The 13516-nt window shown below is 38.3% G+C and overlaps 1 protein-coding gene and 1 pseudogene across 1 annotated transcript in view; both read left to right on the top strand.

The window, feature by feature from the left end:
• Nucleotides 1-454: 454 nt before the first annotated feature.
• On the top strand, nucleotides 455-3442 carry LOC106069196 (uncharacterized; annotated as a pseudogene).
• A 1219-nt stretch (nucleotides 3443-4661) lies between these two features.
• The window catches only part of LOC106062045 (arrestin domain-containing protein 3-like), a 60993-nt gene continuing 52138 nt past the window's right edge, over nucleotides 4662-13516 (top strand). The window contains exon 1 of the mRNA XM_056005141.1: nucleotides 4662-5690. Coding sequence (XP_055861116.1) covers nucleotides 5573-5690 — 118 coding nt within the window. The 5' untranslated portion in view covers nucleotides 4662-5572. The remainder of the gene's footprint in view (nucleotides 5691-13516) is intronic.

Here is a 13516-nt window from a genome sequence, read left to right as displayed (position 1 = left end):
AAAACAAGCCTTATTATTTATATATAACCTTTTCCATCAGTTTGGACTTTTATTTTCAGGTTATATAATATGGATTTGATTATATAAATATAGGACTTAAAATGGGGGATGGCTTTGTGAAAAAATGATTTGTAAATGAGCGGTTGTACGATTATGAATAATATGGCTAAATAGCTGTGACTGTGTGACTGAATGACTGATGATTACTTGATTGCATGTTTCAATGATTATCTTTATGATAACTTATGATTACATATTTTAATTATTGTGTGTAAGTATAAACATATGTAACTCCGCCATGTGACGGTCCCAAGCCCGGCTGAGAAAGGAGGAGGGTTGGGCGTAGGGCTAGCTACCCTACCCTGTAGAAAAACCACTAGCTACAGAAACACCAAACAGGAAATCAACTGAAGTCACGAACCTGGGAAAGGATGAACCTCCAGCTGGAAGGTTTATGACGCATGTCAGTGAAAGCCAGAGTCATCTGGAAGCTGACAGGCCGAAGACCATCATCGCTACCAGGACCACCACCACCATCGGTACATGGAACGTCCAGACCATGTATGAGACTGGGAAGACAGCGCAAGTGGCAGCTGAGATGAAAAGGTACAACCTCACCATCTTTGGAATCAATGAGTTAAAATGGACTGGTTCCAGACTGACTTCGGGTGAGCCACTTTTATACTCAGGACATGAGCAAGAGGCTACACACATTCAGAAAGTAGCCCTGGTGCTGTCTAATCAGGCTCAGAGAGCTCTTATTGGATGGGAAGCGCATGGACCACGGATAATAACAGCCTCATTCCACACAGTGCAGAAGAGGATTAACTTAGACATTGCCCAATGCTACGCCCCAACGAACGACGGTTAAGAGGAGGACAAGAACAATTTTTACTACAGGCTGGTTACCCTCCTACATGACAGACCAAAAAAGAACATCCTCGTCATAATGGGCGATTTCGATGCTAAGGTTGGCAATGGCAACAGAGGATATGAAGTGATCATGGGAAAGCAAGGACTAGGTGAGATGATTGAAAATGGAGAAGGACACAAGCAACTTAGTGATTGGAGGAACTGTCTTCACACACAAACGAATACACAAAGCAACGTGGGTATCAAAAGACCTCTCAACAGAGAACCAAATAGACCATGTCACCAGACCTCTCAACAGAGAACCAAATAGACCATGTCACCAGACCTATCAACAGAGAACCAAATAGACAATGTCACCAGACCTATCAACAGAGAACCAAATAGACAATGTCACCAGACCTATCAACAGAGAACCAAATAGACAATGTCACCAGACCTATCAACAGAGAACCAAATAGACAATGTCACCAGACCTATCAACAGAGAACCAAATAGACAATGTCACCAGACCTATCAACAGAGAACAAAATAGACCATGTTACCAGACCTATCAACAGAGAACCAAATAGACCATATCACCAGACCTATCAACAGAGAACAAAATAGACCATGTTACCAGACCTATCAACAGAGAACCAAATAGACCATATCACCAGACCTATCAACAGAGAACCAAATAAACAATGTCACCAGACCTATCAACAGAGAACCAAATAGACCATATCACCAGACCTATCAACAGAGAACCAAATAAACCATGTCACCAGACCTATCAACAGAGAACCAAATAGACAATGTCACCAGACCTATCAACAGAGAACCAAATAAACCATGTCACCAGACCTATCAACAGAGAACCAAATAGACAATGTCACCAGACCTATCAACAGAGAACCAAATAGACAATGTCTGTATTGGGAAGAAGTTCCGTCGATCTCTTCAGGATGTACGTGTCAGACGAGGACCAGATGTTGCTTCAGATCATCATCTTCTGTGCACTCGAGTGAAACTGAAGCTGAAGAAGACTTGGACAAGTGGGCCCAGCCAACGCCAACACTTTAATACTATTGCACTGAAAGACTGCACAAAACAGGAAGAGCTCAGTCACCCTATCTAACAAGTTCCAGCTCCTAGAAGAGCTGCTAGAAGAGGAGACAGTAGAACAGACATGGCAGAAAGTGAAAGAAACAGTCACCTCCACATGCCAAGAAGTACTGGGTCCCAAGTCATACACCCACAAGGAGTTTCATCTGAAACTCTTCAAAAGATCAAGGAAAGAAGAGAGAAGAAAGCAGGCGTGAAGAACAGTAAAAAAAAGGGCAGCAAAAGGAAAAGCACAAAAAAGAATATGCTGAAATAGATAGGAATGTCAAGCGTAGCATCAGAACAGACAAGCAGAACTACATCAAAACACTGGCAAAAAAAGCAGCCTTTCAGAACAGCACCAAAGACCTGTACTCAGTCATCAAAACGTTATCTGGAAAATTTGCCAAGTCAGAGAGACCAGTAAAGGGCAAGAATGGTGAAGTGATAACAGATGAAGTAGGACAAAAGAAGAGATGGATTGAACATTTCCAGGAGCTTCTTAACAGACCTACTCCTGCAAACCCTACAGAGATACCGCCAGCTACAAGAGACCTACCTATCAAGTGCAGTGCACACACCAAGGAAGAAATTCGCAGCGCAATCAAGCAATAGAAGAATGGCAAATCTGCTGGACCTGACAGCATCCCAGTTGAAGCACTAAAGGCAGGCATTGATACCAGTGTGAAGATACTCTACCCTCTCTTCTGCAAGATATGGGAAAAAGAAGAAGTGCCACTAGAGTGGAAGGAAGGCTACCTCATCAAACTCCCGAAGAAAGGCGATCTTAATTCCTGCTTCAACTATCGAGGAATAACACTACTGTACATTCCAGGAAAAGAGAGATCATGCACAGATCAGATAGCGACATTACGCATAATTTTGAAACAGTCCATGGAATGAAACTCCCCTCTCTGCGTCAGTTTTATAGACTATGAGAAGGCTTTTGACAGTGTGGACAGACAGACCCTCTATAGTCTTTTGAGACACTATGAAGTGCCTGAAAAAATTACAAATATCAAGAAGTCATATGAGAGAATGACTTGCAAAATAGTGCATGGTAGACAACTGACAGAGGCATTTGAAGTCCAAACAAAAGTGAGACTGTTTACTCTCTCCCTTCTTGTTTCTACTAGCCATAGATTGGGTCTAGAAGACAGCAACAGACCAGAAGCGGAATGGTATACAGTGGACACTTTGGAAACAGCTAGATGACCTTGACTTTGCAGATGACTTGGCTCTTCTTTCTCACAAACAGCAGCAGATGCAGAAAAAGATAAATGTTATTGCAGACAATTTAGCTAGAATGGGTCTTACCATAAACAGAGGGAAGAGCAAGGTGTTCAAGATAAAGGCATCCAACAATACACCCAATACAGCCCAAGATGAGGCTCTGGAAAAGATAGAAATCTTCACCTATCTCGGCAGTATCATAGACCACCATGGAGGAACAGATGTAGAGAACCACCATCACCACCATCAATGACTGCATAAGTAAGATTTTTATGATCCACTAGCAGGACAAGATCTCGAATGAGGAACTGTGGCAAAGAACAAAACAGCAGCCCATCGAAGTAGATATCCTTCAGAGACGCTGGAGATGGATATGTTACACCCTGCGCAAGCCTGCATCCAACATAACAAGGCAAGCTCTAACCTGGAACCCACAAGGAAAGAGGAAGAGGGGATAGCCCAGGAATACATGGCCCTGCGATCTGGAAGTAGATACCAAGCCGATGGGCAAGACGAGGGGAGAGACTCACCCAGAACCGAGATGCCTGGAGGAAGCTGGTTGGTGGTCTATGCCCCAGAAGGGACCACAGGCAGAGAAGAAATGAGATGATAGACGTATGTCTATAAAATGCATGAATGACTGTAGAACTATGTTTGCATTATTGTATGACTTTTTTTTTTACTCATATAATATTATAAGAAGCATAAACAATGCATACAAATCAATAACAGTGATAAAGAAGACTAGCAGTTTCGCGTAATCATGGAGAGATACGAAGGGCAAGCAATCACACTTTATTCTGGGGAGATACAGTAGGCAATCGGTCAAATGCGTACTTCTGGGGAGATACAGTAGGCAGTCAGTCAAATGCGTAATCCTTGAGAGATACAGTAGGCAATCAGTCAAACACGTAATCCTTTCATAGTAAGGCAAGCAATCACACGTCATCCTAGGGAGATACAGTAGGTAAGCTATCTCGCTTAATCCTGACAGTAGGCAAGCAATCTCGCGTAATCCTGTGGAGATACCATAGGCAATCACACATGTAATATTGGCGGATATACAGTAGGCCGGCAATCACACATGTAATCATGGCGGAGATACAGTAAGCCGGCAATCACACATGTAATCATGGCGGAGATACAGTAGGCCGGCAATCACACATGTAATCATGGCGGAGATACAGTAGGCCGGCAATCACACATGTAATCATGGCGGAGATACAGTAGGCCGGCAATCACACATTCTATTACTTCCACTTTGATATAAACAATCAGGCTGGAAACTTCCCCACTTATAAATGTCTATCACACATGTAATAGTTTCAGTCTTTTACAAAGCTCATTATCTCTCTCTCTCTCTCTGGCATTCTCTCTCTCACTCTCTCTTCTGACATTTTGTCTCTCTCTCTCTCTCTCTCTCTCTCTCTAACCCACATGGAAGACACCCGAGACTACATTGTTCCCTTGTCAGAGGTGAGTCTGTGTGCGCGTGCGAACTTTTCCTGTCTGGATGAGAAGATGAGTGAATAAAGTGGGTCTGATTGTGACTGGAGGTAAAGACGCAGTGGTGCAGGCAAGCCTCGTCTTATCTCGGTTACATGTCATCTGATTATTAACTACTCTCGTGATCACTTTCTCAGGATGTCATAACTCACGGACCTATATTTATTTCGATTGGAGCTAGAGTGTATGGACGTATAATGCGATGTTTCGAGATGCTCAAGTTTCTTTTGAAAAAACAACAAAACAAACAAAAAAAAATTAGACCAAAGTTCTGTTTCAATTAATCATTTTAGAGTTAAATAAATACATTTCGGAGTCGTGTTATTAGTTAACACACAGAAATACATTTAATATAATAATTTTATCAACTTTTTTACACTGCAAGCATGTCTTCAATGTTGAGTTCGAATATAGTTTAGGGTTTAATTCGATAAATGTTTCAAATTTAGTGACACAGCTAAGCCTGTTTGTTTTTTCCAAGGAGAATCCTGTACTTCAACTAGACCTGCATAAACCTCGATGTAGATCATAACAGCCCCATAGTTTTGTACAACTCCAATTTATCGTTCAGAAATAACTTTGTGATGGCTTTAGACTCGTCAAATACACTGTAGCTAATAATACATCTTCAAAGACCTTCTGAAACATGGCTTTACATAAGTCATTATATTTGTAAAGAAGAATCTTTGTGATTGGTAGATAAGCTCGACAATTGATGTATCTGTAACACAGACGTTCTGCTTTAAATACCAGTGATGAAGTTCCCCAGTGTTTTTCTGTGTTTCTGACTGATGTATTGGTTTCAATTGTGATCCGCCTATTTGCTTTTCATTTTTCTGGTTGGATAACTGTTATCACTCGTATTTTTCTAATCAACATGGGTAAGCTCATGCTGTTTGAGATCAATTTTGAGCCAAAACAAGGCGTGTTCACGGCGGGGGCAGTGGTCAGGGGCACAGTCAAGCTGGAACTCAGGGATACCATGAAAATGAGAGGTGAGTACAAGATAGTGGTGAGATTGTAGGCTCAACTAGTCTTGGTGGTCAATATTTCTGGTGGTCAACTAGTTCTGGTGGTCAACTAGTTCTAGTTCTGGTGGTGGTTGGCTCTGGCTGTGAATTACTTCATCTATAATCTACTATAATCGTTAAAATATATTACATAATGTTGGGTTATTGGTTGTCCATTAGGATATTAGGACTATTTCTAATTTGTTTAGATCAGTGTTTTCTAAAACTGTGTTCCGCGAGGCCGGACTAGGTGTTCCACCAACTACTGGACTAATTAACTAGTAGGCCACCACGTGAATTAATCTCCTTTAAACAAGAAAAACATAAAAAAATATTTAAAAAAAAACTTTTAATACGTGTAATTGTATCAATTCCTTTGGATCAGTTTACTTATTCTATCTGTCTGCCTGTCTGTCTGTCTGTCTATCTATCTGTCTATCTATATCTATCTATCTATCTATCTATCTATCTATCTATCTATCTATCTATCTATCTATCTATCTATCTATCTATCTATCTCTATCTAACCTTCTCTCTTTCCTTCTGTCTCTCTCTCTCTCTCTCTCTATCTATCTAACCTCCTCTCTTTCCTTCTGTCTGTCTGTCTGTCTGTCTATCTATCTGTCTATCTATCTATCTATCTATCTATCTATCTATCTATCTATCTATCTATCTATCTATCTATCTATCTATCTATCTATCTATCTATCTATCTATCTCTATCTAACCTTCTCTCTTTCCTTCTGTCTCTCTCTCTCTCTCTCTCTATCTATCTAACCTCCTCTCTTTCCTTCTGTCTGTCTGTCTGTCTGTCTGTCTGTCTATCTATCTGTCTATCTATCTATCTATCTATCTATCTATCTATCTATCTATCTATCTATCTATCTATCTATCTATCTATCTATCTATCTATCTATCTATCTATCTATCTATCTATATGAGTAAAATATTTGTAAAAACAATGTAAAATTGCTGAAAGAAAACAAATCACTCCCACACCTAGGCGTGAATGCTTGTTGTTCCAGTGAAGTCTAACTTGAGAAGGAAACATTTGATATTTATTTTGATGTATGCAATCTGTAGCCCTCGTATTACATGCATCAAGGAACTCTTCATAAAGTTTACGTAAAGATATCAAGGCTTGCATCAACACTGACTAGGTGTAAAGGAAGTAACTACATCTGGCTTGCGGATGTGATTCTGTTAGAAGTTGTAGGTTTAGGAAGTAAATCCGCCGATAGCAATAGCATAGACTTTTTGGTAGTCTGTCAAATAATATTAGCCTAGAGAGGATTCTGAGGGTTAGAGCCATTCATAAGAAATTTTCTTTATTAAACATAATAGATAAAAATAGAACTAAATAAATCTGTGTGCGTGTGTTTTTGTTTATACCCGACCCGTCTATTTAGTTCTTTACTGTTATCTAAATTTGAAATGTGTTTGTAATTGTATACCATATCACTATATCATTTAATGGAGTTTATAACATATCAAATGAGAAGTATATTACAAAAATCACAGGAGAATTAAAATTATTGCACACAATAGACATTGATAAAACTCAGTATAACCTATTATGACTATTTTACACATAAATTTACTTAGCTACCTAATTATATAAAGATAATACACTGTATAACACATAGACCGCTATACTAGAACTCGGGTCAAGGTGTAAATGTAAGTTCACCTTTCTGGCCTTGCGATCTATAGGGTAAGTAGATGATATAAAGGCCATCTGTTTCTGTGACCCACGGTTAACATGGTTATCATGTGACCAGCACAACGACCTACCGCCTTTACCTTTTTCTTCTTTTAATGTCGGGTACCCATTAGAACTTTGTGGACTCAGATTTATCATCTCTGAAATACTGTTTGGGAGTAGGGGAGAGAGAGAGGAAGGACTGCCGTTCTGAAATTCGTGAATAAGACCTGGTCAGTGCTACGAATTAGTTTTATACTTAAGGAGAAAAGGCTGCCTCTAAAATCCTTACATGGTGTCATGCGACACTATTGTCTCTGTACTGTCGTCTCGAGTGTCCTGGATTCGAACCACCTTCCAGCGATATCCCTTGCTGTCTTCGGGAAGTTTGGTTAGGGCGAAAGGGTCTTCTTTCCTAAAACTTCTGCAAAATGAAAATCAAAATAAGACAAACTGTAACGTCAAATGGCGGGAATAAAAGGAGACCCTGCTATAGGTTCATCCTTTGCGTGTCCCTGACGTGAATTTCCTAGACTTTAATGCACCTGACTCTAACCCCCCCCCCCCCCCAAACCTGAATCCCCCCCTGACTTGAATCCCCTTGACTCAAATCCTCCAGAAGTGAATCCCCCAGACCTTAATCCCACTGACTTGAATCCCCTTGACTTAATCCCACTGACTTGAATCCCATTAACTTGATTCTTCCTGAATTAAACCCTCCTTACTTAAATGCGTCTTACTGGAATCCCGCTTACTGGAATCCGCAGACTTGAATCCCGCTGAATTGCATACCCTTAAACAGAATCACCCTAATTCATATGCCATGACTTATATCTCACTGACTTGAATCTCCTAATTTGAATCCCGACGACTTGAATCCCCTTGACTTAAATCCCCCTGACTTGTATCCTTATGGCTTGAATCCTGCTGACTTGAATCGTGCTGACTTAAATCCTGATTGTAAAAGTCATTGTACTTGACCTGTATTAAAATACATGTTAATTTTTTTATGCTGGAAATAAAAAAAAGGTTTTTCGTTTCTAGTCTGACGTAAACAAAGTTTGACGAGGATGATGACGATGATGATGACTGATGATGACTGATGATGATGACTGATTCGATAGACTTAAATGTTTTGAACTTGTTTCAAAGAAATGCACATAGACACTCAGCAAAGATGCGAAACTAATATTACCAAACTCTCAGCCAGCTTAAAATCCATTTGATGTTTTACATCTTTGAATGTTGGCAGAAGTGTTAAGACATCAGGACCTGAACATAAATCTTCAAACTTCTTTTTCCAACACTCATTGGAAGGGGAGAGAATCAATGTTACCTTTGTTTTTGTCTATACCATTAACAGCATGAGATGAACGAGCGTTGTGCCAGGCTTTCGAACAATGGCAGTAAATTGATAATTGACAGTAAATTGATAGTTTACTGACGTCGTGACGTGGAAGAATATGCAAAACATATAGATATACATATGTTACAAGGACCAACAGCTTTTACATTACCCAGCTAATGTAAGCTACCTATTGAACAATTATGGATAAGCCCGTTATGGGATATCCGACAATCCCAGTCTTAAAGAGAGATTCGAACATAAGACGCTTCGATTCGGAAGCAAAGTGTTTCACCACTCAGCCAGCCCCCGCCCAGCGTCATTGTACCAACATTGAATAGAGAGAAGGCATAAAGCAGTCAACGTTATTGCATCTTTAACTCTCAGATCTAGAGAGCTACAGTGGTCAAGTTTCATCTTTAACTCTCAGATCTAGAGAGCTACAGTGACCAAGTTTCATCTTTAACTCTCAGATCTAGAGAGCTACAGTGGCCAAGTTTCATCTTTAACTCTCAGACCTAGAGAGCTACAGTGGCCAAGTTGTGAATACAAAATTCTTGTCGTAGCTCAAAATATATGTATCAATGACTAGTAGTCATGTTCAGGTGGTTTTATTATCAGTCAATAAGATAAATATCTTCTATGTATATGCAAATATTTTATATTTAAATCTTATATTATAAAGTAAAATGTGAGGCGTATGTATATATGTATGTTACTTATAGACATCAAAACCGCTTGACCAATCTTGATAAAACTAGGCAGGAATATTCCTTGGTAAAATGGTAAAATGTTTTACATGTTTCGGATGTTCCTTCAGAGTTGAAGATAGTTTACTTCCTAGTCCAAACCTCCCTCAGGACGACGGGGGATGGGAGCGAGCAGGGTTTGAACCCTCGACCGTCGATAAATCCGAACGACAGTCCAGCGCGCAAACCGCACGACCAGGCCGTAGTGTATGTATTCTAGCCCTAAAACAAACTTAAGACCCTCAAAAAGAAATAAAGTTGTCCGACTCTATTAAAGCTATAGTAGGCCTATTTATGGATCTAGGCCATGGTTAATAATGTTGACATGAGAAAAGATCGAAAGGATTTAGACCTAGATCTAATTTTAAGAAATACACTTTGCGCAGATAGTTTTTTACTTTGACACATGAAAATACAAAAGAAGATCCATTGATTTCATTATATAATAAAATTAACCTTCAATTTTGTGTTTCAAAAACATTTTTTACATAAATTAGTTCCTGATATCTGTGACTACAGATTTCCTGGCGAACATCCTTTCATTAGACATTACCAAATGGTTACACATTAACAGTGATTAACACATCTCTCTACTGAGTCTATTCCTAGGCCTAGGTCTAAAACTCTTATTGAACTCTAACATGATAAAACTTCTTTTCGCAAAGATAGTTTTATGCTTTAACACATAAACATACTAATTATTGTCCATTCATTTCATATTTTAATCAAATTAACATTCAAATTTGTTTTTCTAAAGCATTTTTAATACATTATGATTAGTTCGCTGTTCGCTAAATAAAGCTACGTAGCCGTGTTGAGATAGACCTATATTCATTCATGAAAAAAGGTCACGCATGCGCAACACAGAATGAACTCTATAAAAGCAAAGTTTTAACTCTAGATTAGTGTAGATTTAGATCTATGTCTACCTCAAGATCTACTTTATACTGTAGCACACGAACATACAAAATTAAGTCTATTCATCTCAAATTTTAAGCAAATATATGTAGGCCTACAAGCAAATGTTTTAATTTGAACAAATGGATTTAAGCCTATTAGCTATTCTGATTTGATAGCTTCATTCACACTATTTTTACATTGACACATTTGCTTTACTTATTACATTATTATTTCGTTTAATGTTTACAAAACACTCTCAGTGACTATATCGACAGTAATGCGCAAATAAAGACCCGCGGGTCGCGGGTAACATATGTCTAGTAATATATATTTCTTAAACATTTCGTTGACTACTTTCATTTAGAAATTTCAACGAATTGTTTACTTGTCAACCAAAATGACCACTTGTTAATTTTCGCTGTGGAGCAATTCAGTTTCAAAATCTTATACATTACAAACATTTCTTAAAACCAAAATTACGTAAATTACAAGGTGATCTAGTCCTGGATATTAATTACAGACTTAAACTCTGTTGGCATTGGTTTCCCTAGCTGAGTAAAGCAGCCCGTTTTAATGACATCAGGGAAGGAGGGCTTGTATTGATGTGCTCCAGTCTTGTCCTGTAAAGTCCCAAAGTTTAGTGATTTTACTAATAATGTAACTCTAATCCAGTGGTGCCCAAAATAGGGCCCGCAGGCCCGCGACGTGGCTTCATCCGGCCCGCCGAAACGTCTACACAAAGTGTAGAAAATTTCCACCCTTTTTCTTTTTTAAAAAAAAAAAAAAGGTTGAAAAATGTATCTTACCTAAGTTAGGGCCCTGACTTTTTCTCTGATGGATGGGTACCATGACATTTAATATTTGTACGTTTACAAAATGGGAGAGTCCAAGAAGCTACAAGTAGACTCTGAATTTAGAATCTACCATAAAAATGAACGGATCTTTAGTTGTTTGTGGAACATGATAATAAGCCAACATGTTTGTGTCATAAAGAAAGTAAGGCTGTATAAAAAAAAATAATATAAACGGCATTAAAAAGCAAATATTGTTCTACTACGCCTCGAGATTGGAGGATCGATGGGAATATTGACCAAAGAGACAAAATAAATCGTTGGTAAAGCTAGCTCACATTTTAATTAGAGAAATGAATCAATTTTTAGACGCGTAAAAAAAAAGTCCGATATCCCATTAGATAATGTAAGTACTAAGTCCAAAAGTTTCTAATAAAATTGTCAATTTTATTTCGTTTTTGTACATTTTCAGTCATGTGGCCCACGACACAAGTGTCGGAAATCAAAATGGCCCGCAGGTCGAATTAGTTTGGGTATCACTGCTCTAATCAAATCTCAAGGCTCAAATTGTCTTTATTAGTTTGGGTATCACTGCTCTAATCAAATCTCAAGGCTCAAATTGTCTTTATTAGTTTGGGTATCACTGCTCTAATCAAATCTCAAGGCTCAAATTGTCTTTATTAGTTTGGGTATCACTGCTCTAATCAAATCTCAAGGCTCAAATTGTCTTTATTAGTTTGGGTATCACTGCTCTAATCAAATCTCAAGGCTCAAATTGTCTTTATTAGTTTGGGTATCACTGCTCTAATCAAATCTCAAGGCTCAAATTGTCTTTATTAGTTTGGGTATCACTGCTCTAATCAAATCTCAAGGCTCAAATTGTCTTTATTAGTTTGGGTATCACTGCTCTAATCAAATCTCAAGGCTCAAATTGTCTTTATTAGTTTGGGTATCACTGCTCTAATCAAATCTCAAGGCTCAAATTGTCTTTATTAGTTTGGGTATCACTGCTCTAATCAAATCTCAAGGCTCAAATTGTCTTTATTAGTTTGGGTATCACTGCTCTAATCAAATCTCAAGGCTCAAATTGTCTTTATTAGTTTGGGTATCACTGCTCTAATCAAATCTCAAGGCTCAAATTGTCTTTATTAGTTTGGGTATCACTGCTCTAATCAAATCTCAAGGCTCAAATTGTCTTTATTAGTTTGGGTATCACTGCTCTAATCAAATCTCAAGGCTCAAATTGTCTTTATTAGTTTGGGTATCACTGCTCTAATCAAATCTCAAGGCTCAAATTGTCTTTATTAGTTTGGGTATCACTGCTCTAATCAAATCTCAAGGCTCAAATTGTCTTTATTAGTTTGGGTATCACTGCTCTAATCAAATCTCAAGGCTCAAATTGTCTTTATTAGTTTGGGTATCACTGCTCTAATCAAATCTCAAGGCTCAAATTGTCTTTATTAGTTTGGGTATCACTGCTCTAATCAAATCTCAAGGCTCAAATTGTCTTTATTAGTTTGGGTATCACTGCTCTAATCAAATCTCAAGGCTCAAATTGTCTTTATTAGTTTGGGTATCACTGCTCTAATCAAATCTCAAGGCTCAAATTGTCTTTATTAGTTTGGGTATCACTGCTCTAATCAAATCTCAAGGCTCAAATTGTCTTTATTAGTTTGGGTATCACTGCTCTAATCAAATCTCAAGGCTCAAATTGTCTTTATTAGTTTGGGTATCACTGCTCTAATCAAATCTCAAGGCTCAAATTGTCTTTATTAGTTTGGGTATCACTGCTCTAATCAAATCTCAAGGCTCAAATTGTCTTTATTAGTTTGGGTATCACTGCTCTAATCAAATCTCAAGGCTCAAATTGTCTTTATTAGTTTGGGTATCACTGCTCTAATCAAATCTCAAGGCTCAAATTGTCTTTATTAGTTTGGGTATCACTGCTCTAATCAAATCTCAAGGCTCAAATTGTCTTTATTAGTTTGGGTATCACTGCTCTAATCAAATCTCAAGGCTCAAATTGTCTTTATTAGTTTGGGTATCACTGCTCTAATCAAATCTCAAGGCTCAAATTGTCTTTATTAGTTTGGGTATCACTGCTCTAATCAAATCTCAAGGCTCAAATTGTCTTTATTAGTTTGGGTATCACTGCTCTAATCAAATCTCAAGGCTCAAATTGTCTTTATTAGTTTGGGTATCACTGCTCTAATCAAATCTCAAGGCTCAAATTGTCTTTATTAGTTTGGGTATCACTGCTCTAATCAAATCTCAAGGCTCAAATTGTCTTTATTAGTTTGGGTATCACTGCTCTAATCAAATCT

Source organism: Biomphalaria glabrata, chromosome 1 (assembly GCF_947242115.1).
Source record: "Biomphalaria glabrata chromosome 1, xgBioGlab47.1, whole genome shotgun sequence".
NCBI lineage: Eukaryota > Metazoa > Mollusca > Gastropoda > Planorbidae > Biomphalaria > Biomphalaria glabrata.
This window is presented reverse-complemented; position numbering and strand designations above follow the sequence as displayed.